Source organism: Caretta caretta, chromosome 1, assembly GCF_965140235.1.
Source record: "Caretta caretta isolate rCarCar2 chromosome 1, rCarCar1.hap1, whole genome shotgun sequence".
Classification (NCBI taxonomy): domain Eukaryota; kingdom Metazoa; phylum Chordata; order Testudines; family Cheloniidae; genus Caretta; species Caretta caretta.
The window spans coordinates 55,368,534-55,383,897 of NC_134206.1; the positions used below are offsets into that span (position 1 = coordinate 55,368,534).

The 15,364-nt window shown below is 38.3% G+C and overlaps 1 protein-coding gene across 1 annotated transcript in view; it reads left to right on the top strand.

Annotated features, from left to right (window-relative positions):
• COG6 (component of oligomeric golgi complex 6) overlaps positions 1–15,364 on the top strand; it is a 107,926-nt gene that overhangs the window by 39,521 nt on the left and 53,041 nt on the right. Inside the window, exons 6-10 of the mRNA XM_048848552.2 lie at positions 1,310–1,392; positions 1,627–1,697; positions 4,044–4,137; positions 11,062–11,190; positions 11,346–11,437. Coding sequence (XP_048704509.2) covers positions 1,310–1,392; positions 1,627–1,697; positions 4,044–4,137; positions 11,062–11,190; positions 11,346–11,437 — 469 coding nt within the window. The remainder of the gene's footprint in view (positions 1–1,309; positions 1,393–1,626; positions 1,698–4,043; positions 4,138–11,061; positions 11,191–11,345; positions 11,438–15,364) is intronic.

The window sequence follows — 15,364 nt, forward strand, 5'->3', positions numbered from 1 at the left end:
GCTTTTATTATTTTCTGTCAGAAACTTACTATTTTTGTTACCTAGCTTACAGTGTGTGAATTTGCAAAGCTGTTCTCAAATCCCCACTCCCTCACTCATGCATTAAAAACTTTAAAATACCAGCCTCTTTAATCTAAAAGTATCTGTAGAATAATTTTTAATCTGTTGTCTAAACTCATTTTGGCCAAAGTTTACTGTGCAGGTTGACATGCATTCACTACAAAGTATTATGAACTTCTTAGGAAATAAAAAGTTGACACATGCCCAATGTCACTGTCTCTAAATCTGAAATAGTACAGACACATTTTTAAATGATAAAAAACACTTCTGAAGTTGTTTCAGATTTCAGATATTTTCTCTGGGGAGACCTTGTATGTCAAAATTAATCAAAGATTAACTTTGCCTTTTAATGTTTATTTAAATGAAAGAAAACCTATATTTTGCTGCCATGTTGGTTATAAATCCCCCAAATCAGGGACAGTAATGGAAATATGGTACATCCTTAGTGATAACACAAAATACAAAAAAATGACTATTGTGGGAGTCTTTTTAACTGCTGATAGTGTATTGTATATTTTTGGCTTTTATTTTGATATGCAGAATGATTTATGATTAAAAAACTCTGGATTTTATTTTGTCTACTGCAAATACTTAGTTTCCTTAGTGGGTTATTATTCCATTCATGTTTGAACAAGAATTAATGGAGAAGAAAGAGGCATAGGGAGGAATGATAAATTTAATTTTTTTCATATTTGATTTGCGATGGCAGTGGGTTCTTCAATTGGATAAGCAAGTGAAGCTGCTGGAGATGTGAAATTGAACCCAATGTGGGAGAGGTCAGACGGTAGATGTAATAAATGTTTGTCGAAACTCTAGATATGGCAGAGGTCACAAAGTGGAATGTGTGCAGAGCAGAGGTTTCCTAATTGTGAAACATGCTGCTTCTGTGCTGCTGGCTGTTGCCATTTTTATCACTGGAGAAAATCCAAACAGAAGAGGAAAAGCAGGTAGTCTGATGGCTCTGTTTCAAAAGAGGAGACAAAATGTTCATTGCACAAAAGTCATTCCAGCGTTACTTTTCCATGTATGTGGTTGCTGTGGTTGCCGCAAGGCTGCTGTGAGCATGTGTGCGCTATGGAGGAGACGTTCTGCCCAGTTCCATACGCCACTTCATCCAAAAATCCTGACTTCTAATGTCAAATAGTTGTCAGTACAACCTCCAGTATAGCATTTTAGTACTATTATTAAGTTTATTTTTCTTCATTTAAAAACTGGAAATGTTTTAAATCATGAAATTCCTTTTTTAAAGGATTTTTTCAAGGCATTAGGAAGAGTAAAGCAAATTCATAATGATGTCAAGATTCTTCTCCGTACAAACCAACAGAGAACAGGGTGAGTTTAATCTGAATAATTGCAAAGAAGTCATTTAATAGTTAAAACAGTAATTGTATGGAGATGCCTTATTTGTTCTTTCAAATGATGACAAAAGGCACTGCAAATCTGAACAAAATGTACACTTAATATAAGTCATTCATTTTTAAATTTCCATTTCTTTATAATGCTAACTTGTAAATTTAGATTTTAGATGCTTCTATAAACATCTAATAAAATATTTTTATTTTGTAGCCTAGAAATTATGGAACAGATGGCTTTGCTCCAAGAGACTTCTTATGAGCGACTTTACAGATGGGCTCAAAGTAGGGTTACACCTTTGTTTTTGTTTTTAGAAGATTTAGATTTATGAATATTAGGGTGGTCAACTTTTTAGTTTTTTAAAATGGGGGTAATCTTAGCTAGAACCTTTTCTTTGACTAAATCAGAAGGACATCTAAAACATTACAGTTGCTGACAGTTGTTTTCAAACTACGGGTCACGACCCAGTACTGTGTCGCAGAATGTAAGGTACGGGGTCGTGGCGTCTCTGGTCAGCACCACTGACCGGACCATTAAATGTCCTGTCGGCAGTGCTACCCGGCTAAGGCAGGCTAGTCCCTACCTGTTCTGACACCACACTGCACCCCAGAAGAGCCCAGCAGCAGGTCTGGCTCCTCGGTGGGGGGGGCCACAGCACTCCACGCACAGCCCCTGCTCCGAGCAGCAGCTCTGCACTCCCATTGGCTGGTTCCCACAGCCAATGGGAGCTGGGGGAGGGCGGTGACTGCGGGCGAGAGCTGCGCGGAGGCGCTTGCGTACCTCTGCCTAGGAGCCGGACCTGCTGCTGGCTGCTTCCGGGGCGCAGCGCGATCCATGGTGCTAGGACAGGCAGAAAGCCTGCCTTAGCACCCTCCTGTGCTGCTGACTGGGAGCCTGCACCCCAAGCCGGAGCCCCTTCTACACCCCAAACCCCTCATCCCTGGCCCACCCCAGAGCCTGCACCCCAACCCTCTGCCTCAGCCCAGAGCCCCCTCCCATACTCTGAACCCCTCATTCCCGGCCCCACCCCACAGCCCTCACCCCCGCACCCCAACCCTATGCCCCAGTCCTGAGCCCCTCCCATACCCCAAACCCCTTATCCCCAGGTCCGTTGGGTTGCGGGTATCAACAATTTTATTCAACTGGGTTGCCAGAGAAAAAGTTTGAAAACCATTGCTGTAGAAAGACCTGTGTAATTGCCTAGCAGCTGGGAACTAAACCAGTCACCAAGAGATTCTGTTCCTTCTCTTTGAGCTGCACTTATATTACAGGGCTGATCTGGACTCTGTTGTTCAAACTAATTTCTTGCTTGTCACATGACTTTCTTCCATGGCTAGAATCCTAAATGAATAAAATTTGGTACGCCAGGGACATACTTACTACTGGGACATAGGACATCGTGTTCTGACTTTTTGATGGTTTCAGGAAAGTTCTGATGAGTGCTAACTGGCAATCATTAACCGTAGTTTAGAATGTAGGAGTGGTTTGATGCTACAGAAAGCCTATTTAGTTTTGGAATGTTCTTTGTTTCAATAGTAATATTTTATTCTTTCCTCAAATAACTACTTTCTGTTTTAGTTCTAAGATTCAAGATTTCCCAAAACATGTTGGCAATGTAAAATGCAAATGTTCTGTATCTCTCTTCTGTAAGAGATTAAAAGGGAGATTCCTAGGACCAGCTGATATAGTCAGTGAATTTATGGGTTAGTTTTTCGTCAGCAGAGACCTAAATTTATATTCATCTTAGATCACATGGAAAATGAGATTGATAGTTGCAGCCAACTCCTTAATGGAAGTTTATCCGTATCAGAAATCAAACTACACAATTTGACATGATTGTATCAGCCTTTTCACATGAATTATATAAGACTAAAAAGTCATAGTACATCCATCACTTAAAAAGCCACTCATGTATAAAGCTGCTCAAAACTAAATCTGCTTTCATTTTCCCAATAATTGTCATAGAATGTTGCAATTCCTTATTTACTGCCAGAGTTTTGCTGGTTGGAAGCTTGTACAGCTCTTACCACTGATTTTTGTCTGCAGTTGTGGGTGCCCAGAACTCCTAAAAATCATACGTTCGGTATGCACAAACTGAGACACTCAAAATCAGTGGCCAGTGTGAGAATTTTGCCTTTAAGTGGCTTTATTCCATTTTGAGCTAGCTTGTTTCTTGCAGTGTAGGAGTGTCTGGTTATCTCTTTGTAGGCACTGCTTCGTTTAAAATTGAGGTAAAATGTGCAGTCTTTTAAAACCATCTTTATTTAAATTTGTATACAGTAATACTCCTGGTTTAAAAATACGAACTTGATGGCATGCACAAATCTGTATTCAGTAAGCCTCATTTTATATTGTTTTTAAAAATTGTTAAGAATTGAGAACCACATCACTCACCTAGAAAACTACTGCTCAAGGGGAAATTATAGTGATACAGACATGGACAACCTGTTACATATTCTGAAAGTTGTATTGTAAAATGAAGAGACTCTACTTGTAACCTAATATCTTTCTGGGACTTTCTCTCCTAACTCTCTTTGTTTCCTGCATGATAGCAAGACTTAAGAGATGTTATAGCATCTTTACTGTCTAAATAACATAGGTTTACCTAATATTGTATTGCTATTTTATAGGTGAGTGCAGGACTTTGACGCAAGAATCATGTGACATTTCTCCAGTTCTCACCCAGGCCATGGAAGCCCTGCAGGATAGACCTGTTCTGTATAAGTAAGTAAACATTTATGATTATTTCTTACACATGTAGGGTATCTTTTCTTCTCTTAGCAAATAGATCCATTCCAAGTCTATAACACAGGTACATACGTGTACAAACAATGATACTGAACATGATGATGATTAGTCTGGCATAAAATTTTAAGAAAGGCATGTTTCAGTGTCTCTAAACTTTCAGTGTATTGTTTGTGCAATCACTGTACAAGAAGTCTCGCTGCTGGTCTTCTGCAAACATATTTGGGATTCATTTCAAATAAAATGTTACACCAGCTATACTTTCCTCCAATTAAAATGTGAATTAAAAAAACCTTAAGGTTTTTTTGTTTTGTTTTAGTGGGGCTAGTCTAGGTTTCCTTTGTCGGAATGCAAGTCAGCTAATTACCCTATTTACTTGTGGAAAGTAAAAATTTGCCAAACCCTACTTATTTTTATACAGATTCTACCAATACTTTAGAGTATTTCCTATTCTGTAAATTATAGTAGTCCATTAAAAGCAATGTATTAAATATATATTCCCTACATGCTTTCTTTTCATATAAAGAACGCACTTGAAGATGTTAGGTCTTCCAGTTCAGTGCATTGCTTAAAAAGTTAATGATGAAGTACAAACTACTGTATGTGGTTTAAAATGGAGATCGTCTGACAGCCTCATTTCCTGCATTGTTGGAGGCTCCCAGTCAAGGCCGTGGTCAGGATTTACAGGGTTTGATCCAAAATGCACAAGTACGTTTCTTCTCTAGTACTAATGGGGGATCAGGGTGAATTGTGTGTTCTCCAGGTTTCCATCTTGCTCATATCCCCTCCTCTCCTGGTCTATGTTTAGCCTTTCCCACCAACATGAATAAAGTTAATTCTGTTTTTTTTTCTGTCTTTTGAATTCTTTAACTTTTAAAATATAAATTTTTGTTTTATAAAGAAAGGACATTGTATGTGTAACTATTCTATTGACATCAAGAAAACTTTATTTATTTATTTCCTGCACTACAGTAAATGGACTGCACAAGCTAAAGAGTAACTAGTTATCTTCTGTAGTGAATGCTTAATTCTTGATCAGAATTTTCTAACAAGACTTTTAAACCTAAATCCAGTTTGCTGATAACAAATGCAAATTAACCACAAGGTGGCACTATCAGAACTGTCTTTGTTTTTGCTTGGGATGCTCATGTTAGCATGTTATGCATTGTACTGCATTTAGCCTGGATAGAGCAAAATACTTAAGTGTGTCAAATTTTTAGCAGACGATTAGTCACTTTGACTTCAATATGACTATTTAAGTGCTTAAAGTTAGGTAAGGGCTTATGTGCTTTGCTGAATTAGGGCCTTATGAGCAATATTATTTGTGGCAGAATTGAAAGAAAGTAATCATGCTGAACATCAAACTCTTGAAATAACATCAGAAATTCATTTTCTTTTTCCAGCCATTGTGTTGTGACTTGAATGCAGAGTTAATTTTCAGTAATTATATGTGTAAGTAATTTGAAACAAAAGTAATTTTAAATAGAAATAAAAAATATTTTTATCTCCTTCTGGGGATAAATGGAGATTCCTTAAATCTCTCCCCAATGCCCTTTTCAGACCAGTTTAGGGTATGCCACAATGTTGCTCACTATATTTTATTAGAGTCATATTATACAATACTTCTACAATAAATACTGTGTTGTGTTTAAATATTCCCACTTCAAAACCTTGGAAAGTGCAGTGATGTGTTATTAACCTTTACAGCAAGTTTCTGATCTTTGGTAATGCCAGTACTACTGTCTGTGGGAAAGATATTTCAGATATCTTTTGAAGGTTCTTTGCGGTCAAGTCAGATGTCTGTTCTTGCTGCAAAACTAAGAGTGTGAAAGAAATTGTTTCCCATAAATGAAAAGCTAAACACTAATGAAACACCCTGTTGGTGCTTTATAAAACCTCAAGGAACACGGCTGCTACTCTGAAACCTGTCATTATGTGAGGCACTGAATTTAGCCGTATGGAGTGGAAATCTATCAACTTCCCACTCAATCCATCCGATGAAGTGAGCTGTAGCTCACAAAAGCTTATGCTCAAATAAATTTGTTAGTCTCTAAGGTACCACAAGTCCTCCTTTTCTTTTTGCGGTTGCTACTCTGAAACCTGCTTCAATTAAAGGTCTCTAAGGGCTTGTCTACACCGGCACTTTACAGTGCTGCAACTTTCTTGCTCGGTGGTGAAAAAACACCCCCCTGAGCGCTGCAAGTTCGAGCGCTGTAAAGACAGTGCACCAGTGCAGGGAGCTACTCCCCTTGTGGAGGTGGGTTTTTTATAGCGCTGGGAGAGCCACAGCAGTGCTTTAGCGTTGCCAGTGAACACATGCCCTAAATCTTTACTAGAGCCAATAGTAGGCTTTCACAAAAAGAACAGAGGTGGTAGTTTGTGATATAATTTACCGGCCATAAAGTTTCTACCTAATTAGGAATAACATTTAAAGTATGTTCAGTTTTTTTTCTGAGTGAGAGCGAATCTTCACAACAAAGTCAGGTTGAGTTATAACTGAAGTTTTCCCACGAATTACGTGGTGCATTAAGCTTGAGCTAACTAGTTCGGGAAGGGGGTTGAAACTTAAGCTGGCAATGCAGTGGAGATGCAACAGCTTCAGATACCACATCTCCTCTGAAGCTAATCATTTGTGCTGCTAATCAAATCACTCTGTAACTAGAGTGTGGTTTTGAAGTATGGTCACTGGAGCTAGGCTAGCTCAAGTGCAGTTACCTCGTGTGTGCTAATTTGAGCTAACTGTGCTTTGGTTAGGAAATGATCATCGTTTTTATTTAAGTGTTTCAAGAATGGCAATAATGTTTGTCATAATCGTAATATTTTATGACACAAAGGTTGCAATGAAAAAATGTGTTCAAATTAGTTTGTAAAATCAATGTATTTTGGAAACATTCTCAGTATTTTAGAAACTTAATTTCTCATTAGTGTTCGTATAATTTTTAAATTTGAGAGATACTTGAACATTTTAGATTAATTGTGAGTCCAGGGTGATGCCAAAAAAGGAAGAAATGTACATAAAGTGATACTATGTTATGGTGATTTGACTTGAAGATTCTATTTTTTTTACTCTTTTTTCCATTTAAAAACAAAACCAAAAAACCACAGCTATTCTTGCACACAATCCAGTAGTGGAACAAACACTTCAAAAGTGTTCAAACCTGGTATTGTCCTCCTTGATGAGATTTTCAGAGATTTCAACAGTGCTGTTGTGCTAACTGAAAGCCAGCTGTCTTCCCAAAAAATTTGTGCTTACATTTAATACAGAGTCTTCCTAAGACAAGCAAAAGTTCGGAAAATAGGGAACAGGCAACAGTAGAAAAATCTGCAATTTTTCTTTTAATATGTTGGGTTTTGTCTTGTTAAAACTTAGTTAACAAAACTTATTAGCAATACTGACATACTTCCTGGAACTGCAGTCAGTCCAGAGCAACTGAAATAAATGCGTCATCTGGGTCTTCACTTCCTCTTCCCAGCTAGAATAAAGACAAATTTGAAAACTGTGGGTTTTGTAGATGACGCATGAGCAGCCACAGCAAGAAAGGACATTTCCCTGCTGATTTCTCAAGGTTTTCTCCACCCTCTTCCCTCCCCAATCTCCAATTATAGCTCCACTGGGAATATGGCCTATTGTTGGAAGAGAAGCTAAAGGAATCCAAATACTATTTTCCTTCTCCATAATGAATACTTATAATAAAGCTGTAGTAAATGTACCATTTCAAGTGCAGATAATAATTCGTTATTGCTGAATTTTTATACAATGCAATAGAATTATGTCATAATTATATTGTATTCTAGTGAGGGTAAAAAGAAAAATATAATTTTCTATTTCCTCTTGCAAACGTAATTGTCAGTATTATGTTACAGTTCTCAAAACCGAGGGGGACAAAATTACAAGATCTAGTCATTTGCCAAATCTGATACTCCGTAATATCATTGCTTGTTTGGAAGAAAGCATCAATTTGGTTTGTGCAAAACACCTATGGTCTTGTGCTATTTTTTTCGGGGGGGGGAGAAACATGACTGCTGTCCCTATGCTGTAGATAATGAGTTGACATAAGCGATTTAGTGCTTTAATCAGATTCCTAAATACTAAAATTCATTTAAAAATAAATCTTTCACTTGATTTACCTAGCAGTAGCATTTGTTTTGTTTACATTTTTTTACCAATGGGTGGCAAGCACACTTAATTTGGGGGTAAAAATATAATGGATTATGCAGAAATTTAAGTACCTATCAATGTGCTTATTGTTTGCAAAAAAAATAACTAGAAATTTATAGTCAAGATAAATAAGGAGTACTTGTGGCACCTTAGAGACTAACAAATTTATTTGAGCATAAGCTTTCGTGAGCTACAGCTCACTTCATCGGATGCATGCAGTGGAACATACAGTGGGGTGATTTTATATACACAGAGAACATGAAACAGTGGGTGTTACTATACACACTGTAACGAGAGTGATCAGGTAAGGTGAGCTATTACCAGCAGGGGGGAGAGAGGAAAAAACAAAACAAAAAACCTTTTGTAGTGATAATCAAGGTGGGCCATTTCCAGCAGTTGACAAGAAAGTGTGAGGAACGGGTGTGGGGGGGTAATAAACATGGGGAAATAGTTTTACTTTGTGTAATGACCCATCCACTCCCAGTCTTTATTCAAGCCTAATGTAATGGTGTTCAGTTTGCAAATTAATTCCAAATCAGCAGTCTCTCGTTGGAGTCTGTTTCTGAAGTTTTTTTGTTGAAGAATTGCGACTTTTAGATCTGTAATCTGACAGATCTTTTAGATCTGACTTTTAGATCTGAGTGACAAGAGAGATTGAAGTGTTCTCCGACTGGTTTTTTGAATGTTATAATTCTTGACGTCTGATTGGTGTCCATTTATTCTTTTACGTAGAGACTGTCTGGTTTGGCCAATGTACATGGCAGAGGGGCATTGCTGGCACATGATGGCATATATCACATATGCTTTAAAAAGCAAAAACCCTTGCAATCTCAGTGTATATTTTAAAAAAAAGTACTTATTGGTACATGACTGTCACAAATCCTTCTTTACCTTATGACATACAGAATGGGATTCTGTCCCCACAAAATTTCTTGAAAATGCTGTAGAGCTTTCCTCAGCCTTTGGAAGCAGGGGGCAGTAACACCCCTATTTAGAACATTCTGATAGTGTATGATTACTTTTTCCTCTTTTGCAGAGAGACAAGATTGCCAGAATTTGTATAAAGTTTCAAGATGCATTTGCTTTGTGTTCACAGGCTTAGAGGGGAAGTAAAAGTAGATATACCAAATAAAATAAAATAAAAAAGAATAAAGAGGAAATATATACTGTAGTAATTAATATAAACCAGAAGCTAGGAATTATAGAAAATTGATACGAGAAGCAAAAGAAAACAAGGAAAAAATCTATATCCAGCAGAGATAAGGACCCATAAGGAGGAATTTATGTATACAAAAATAATTATAACAGTGATATCCGTCTGTTACTAGTTGGAAATGGTAGAATTGTCAGTAATAATGCAGCAAAGGCAGAAGTATTAAGTATTTGGGAAAAAGTTAAATAATATAGTCATACCATATCATGATAATACTACACTTTCCATTAGTAACTCCGGAGGATGTTAAAGAGCAGCTACTAAACTAAACATTTTAAAATCATCGGGGCTGGATAGTTAGCATCCACAAATTTTAAAAGAGCTGGTCAAGTAGCCCTCTGGACCAGCAGGAGAGTGGGGTGGGGTGGGAGGAGGTATTTTTTCATGCTTTGTGTGTATATAAAAAGATCTTCTACACTTTCCACAGTATGCATCTGATGAAGTGAGCTGTAGCTCATGAAAGCTTATGCTCAAATAAATTGGTTAGTCTCTAAGGTGCCACAAGTACTCCTTTTCTTTTTGCGAATACAGACTATTCTGGACTGGACCATGAATGTTGGTTTTCAATAAGTATTGGAACACTGGGGAAGTTCCTGAAGACTTGAAGAAAAATATTTGTGCCAATATTTAAAAAGTTTAAATAGGATGATATTGGTAATTATACTCCAGTCAGCCTGACATTGATCCTGGGCAAAATAATGTAATGATTCATATAGGACTCTATTAGTAAAGAATTTAAAGGAGGGTATGTAATGGGGTGTTCCCTCACACTAGCCTGGAAAGAGTTAATGTGGCCCTGATAGGCCACACCTGAGGAAGAGTCAGGCTTGATAAGCAACCACTGATTGAGAATGAAGCCCAGCTGAGCAGGCAGGGCTAGTATAAAGCCAGGAAATATGCAGCAGAAAGAGAGCTGCAGCATGAGGGTCTCAATAACTCTCTGGGTTTAGAGAGGGAAAGGAGGAAACACGGGGAGAGTAGAAGCCCTGGGACCCTGGCCCTGCGGGAAAGGTTTACACAGAGGAGGGTGGACAAGGAAGCCTGATAGGGGTGGAAAAGGGAAAGGCTCAGGAAAAGGGCAGTAAGGTTTTGAATGGTGCAGACCATGGCTGCTGGTTCAAGGGTCCCTGGGCTGGAACCCAAAGTATTGGGCAGGCCCGGGTTCCGTTATTAGCTACTGGGAAAGTGAGTTGGAAGATTGCTGGGAACGATACCATCAGCCAGTCCTGTGAGACTTTGATACCTTATTGTGATCAGGCCAGAAGTCCAAGCCTTGAAGAGGGTTTTAGTTTTTTTAAAAAGAAAAAATGCAGAGAGGGTCATTGTGAATCAGATTTTTACAGCTAAATCACAAACCTCAACATTTGTACTTTGTATCTTGGAAACATTGACACAACCATATATATATATATATATATATATATACACATAGCCAAATGAATGGGCACTAGTACAATGCTCTTAAATTAAGCTGATGTACATTGTGAGGGATAAAATGTTTTTTCTGAATATCTTCATGTTTCAATTGTAGGTACACCCTGGATGAGTTTGGAACAGCTAGAAGAAGTGCAGTAGTCCGTGGCTTTATAGATGCTCTTACCAGAGGAGGTCCAGGTGGTACTCCTCGACCTATAGAAATGCACTCCCATGATCCTTTGAGGTAGGATAGTAGTGAAACTGTTCATTACATAATCTTTTTGTCATTCATACAATAAATCCTTTACGTGGCAATTCTTGTTTTTATCTGTTCATTACATAATCTTTTTGTCATTCATACAATAAATCCTTTACGTGGCAATTCTTGTTTTTATTTAGATATGTAGGAGACATGTTGGCATGGCTGCATCAAGCTACTGCTTCTGAAAAAGAACATCTGGAAGCTATGTTAAAGTTTGTAACTACTCAAGGTATTATTAGATTTTAATGCGTATTTTGCAAATTGTAGAAACTGAAGTTAGTGGTGAGCAATATGCCAGAAAACTACAACAGAACTCCTAGAGTGGACTTCAGTTGCTCCACTGAGGGTAAATGGTATTCTAAATGACTTCAGAAAATGTAATAGTTCAGTTTGCTAGGAAGAAAACCTTTAATCAAAGAGAATATTTCAAAGTTCACTGATGTGTGCATTTTCCTGCCCTCTCAATATATTTAGATTTAGAAGGGAACTTTTCATGCTAGACTTCAGAACTCAAGTGAATTTCTGAAAAGGAACTTCGTAAAAATGCCATTGTAGGGTACCCTGCTTGTATCTTGGGGATTTTGGTATCAGATTTACTTTTTCTAGAAAACAAATATTTTTCTAACAGCCTATCCTGCATGCTCCTGCTCAGCCTATGGATCAAGTCTGGCTTCCTTCCATCTTGTACCATATCACCATTAAAATGGTCCAAATGCCAAATAGGGCCCCTGCAACTCCGTAATCTTCAAATTCTTCTGCATTAGCTAGTCCACAGAGCCTGCATTGAGTCTTCAGCCTGCCTGCAGTTTTTGAGGCAGATTTGGACTTGTTGTCAGTAGTGCAGTGGTAATCCCTGTAGAAGATGCCAGTGTGATCTATCTCTGTAGCTACAACCAGGGGCTTGTTACAGCTGAGCATACTTGCCTCACCTATAACCAGTGAAAGCCAAGTTTTTGTCATACTGAGATACAAACAGCTACTTGAACCTTAACTGGTTCACAAGGCCCTGCCCTGGGATTTAAATTTAATCTGACTTGTTTAACACACACTTATTTTCTTGTACTTTTGGAAATAGAAAGTGGCATTCCTAATAGATGTCACATCAGCAAGAAGGGTGTTGGAAGAGCTCCCAGTCAGTTTCAGTCAAACCACAATAAGGCCAAAGATTGAGAAGTGTGGAAATTTTGTCTATTTTGTGGTTATGTATATTTTGTCCTTTGAAAATGTTTAAACATTTTCTACTCCTATCCCCAACTCTCACCACATTATCAGTTCTGCTCCAGTTATAGGCTATAAAAGTTGAATACTTTTTTGTACCGTGTTTAATACATTTAAGAAGCAAGAAGCCCAGACACTGCTGTGGGGTGTGGAAGAGGAAAAGACATGTCAATTCCATTAATTTTACATGTGCCACAGGAGCCCTATGCTTCCACTTCTTTTAGGAGGAGACACTCTCTTAGGAAGAGCTCTCTGAAAGCTGGAATCACAGAGTCCATCTCCATGCTCTGCTTTTGCTGTGTGCTTTACAGCCACTCCTCTCCCCACACCCTCACCTCCTACTCTGAAATCACTATATACTGGGAGTGTAAGGCTCTCTTCTTAAATGCTCCCTTCTGAGGTCAAATAATAGGAATTGGGGGCTAGATGCTCTACCACACACACTCGTAGTGTCTGTAGCCATAACCACCCTTAGCCATAGACTGGACCAACATATCTGAGGATATGAAAACTATGAGTGTGCATGGGAAGAGTGTCTGACCACAATTCCCTGTTTAGTTTTCTGGGAGAATCTGGCACCTAATTGAGAACCCACGACAGGCTATGCAAAACTGGGAGTCTCCTGGGGAAAGCTGCCCTACAACAGTGTAGTCTTAAGGTAAACCCAGCATTTAAGCTTAAAGTAAAATTTCATTTCCCACAAAAATAGGTCACTTGTCATTCTCTCCAAATTCCAAGCATTCTGGAGAGAACATGGTGCACAGAGATGTTAAAGACTGATATCCTGCTTGAAAATTGTGCCGCAGTTTGTGAGGAAAGGACTCCAAATCATCTATGAGCCTGCTAGGTGAGACTACTCACTAAGGGCCTATTCCAACTCCTATTGAAATCAAATGGAAGGCTTAGGTGGGAACTGGATCAAGCCATGAGCAGTAGCTACATCCTGAGCTAAGAGATTATATGCCTCGTACAAATAAATATGGAAAGCTGCTACTTGGTCATTATTGAGTATGTCAGCTAAGGTAATAAAAGATCATTGTGTAACCCTCAACTGATGTAGCCTTCAGATGACTGGTGTTGCACAGTGAGGTAGCTCAGTAAGATGCCACAACTTAATTCTATCATAAATCATTTTTGTAGTTAAATAGTTATTAACTTCAATGATCTGCCTCCCAAAATTCACAGTTCTTAGGAAGCCCCCTGTAGAGTCTATGAATCCATCAGCAATGAAGAAAAGAAAAATTTATGAATCTGAAAACTTCCTTTAGTCTGCAAACACAAGGCCATAGGTCCATCCCTCCCTACAGAATGGAGGGTGTTGGGCTCGGGGAGAGTGAGGAGGATGGAGGTTTGGTGTTGATGGAGGAAAAACTGTTCAAGGCTCAAGTGACACATTTGAAGAAAAATGTGAAAAGTCCAAGCTCACATTTTAAGAAAACTGCCCTTTGTTTTTTAATAAAAATAGTCAAATAGCACATAATCACATGGTTGAAAATAATTTTAAACTATTTAAAAGCTTTGCATTTCAAATTTTAACTTTTAATTTAGTCCAACAGCTGTGCTGTTTTAAATTTGAAAGGGCTAATAGCAAGTGCAAAGAAATTTAACTCCCCACTTTGTAGAGCCAGAAAAGAGAGATTCTCTCTGCTTCTGTGGAGCTTAGTTGCTCCAGCAGAAAGAAATAGCAAAGACTTTCCTCTCTTGCAGAGTTCCTGAGCTCCACAGGAAGGGAGAAATCTCAAGAATTCTGCTAAAGGGAAGCAACAGAGACTCCCCATCCTGTGAAGTTAAAGGGACTTCACTGTAAAGAAGCATCCAAAACTGAGTGGGAGAAAGATACTAGATTTGTCCCTGCCAGTTACTCACATCTGCTTTCTGCCACTGTGCACGTGCCTTCTGAAACTCTGTGACTTTGGGGAAAAAAAGTGTCCTGTAATCTTTTGGGTCAGCGTGGTAAACTATTGTGCAATTAACAGAGCTGACAGGTTTATTTTTATTAAATGAAAATTACCAAATTAAATGCAAAAACAATCTACATTAATGTACGTATGTGTATGCAATATGAACAAATCATTGTTGCTGTGTGCAAAGTATTGCTACCTGAATTTTTACTTTTCTGCAACTTAAAATTTAGCCCATATGCATTAAGATTTAGATTTTTTTTTTAAATTTTTAACCTATTTTTAATCGTCTCTTGTGTATGTGGGCAAGGATTTATTGTTGTTCTGATGAGCACTAAAATGTGAGGGCTCCAGATAGCCTTATAGGTAAAGTATTAAAAGGGATAATGCAAAATCAGGAATGTTTCTTTTAGATAGTAGTAGTTACAAAATAGGTGTATCATGCGTGTGTTAGCTGATTTTCCTTATTGTCAATGTTTATACATGTTAAATTTCTGAGTGACTATTGATTTACCAATTTATGGCATTAAAACTCTTAATTCAGTGTAATTAAGAACATAAGAATGGCCATACTGGGTCAGACCAAAGGTCCATCCAGCCCAGTATCCTGTCTCCCTCTGGGGCACCTGGCATTGGCCACTGTCGGTAGTGTACCTAACTGGTAATGATCAGTGATCTCTCTCCTGCCATCCGTCTCCACCCTCTGACAAACAGCTGCTAGGGACACCATTCCTTACCCATAATAGCTAATAGCCATTAATGGACTTAGCCTCCATGAATTTATCCAGTTCTCTTTTAAACCCTGTTATAGTCCTAGCCTTCACAACCTCCTCAGGCAAGGAGTTCCACAAGTTGACTGTGCACTGTGTGAAGAACTTCCTTTTATTTGTTTTAAACCTGCTACCCATTGCTTTCATTTGGTGGCTCCTAGTTCTTATATTATGGGAATAAGTAAATAATTTTTTCTTATTTACTTTCTCCACACCACTCATGATTTTATATACCTCTATCATATTCCCCCCCCCTTAGTCTCCTCT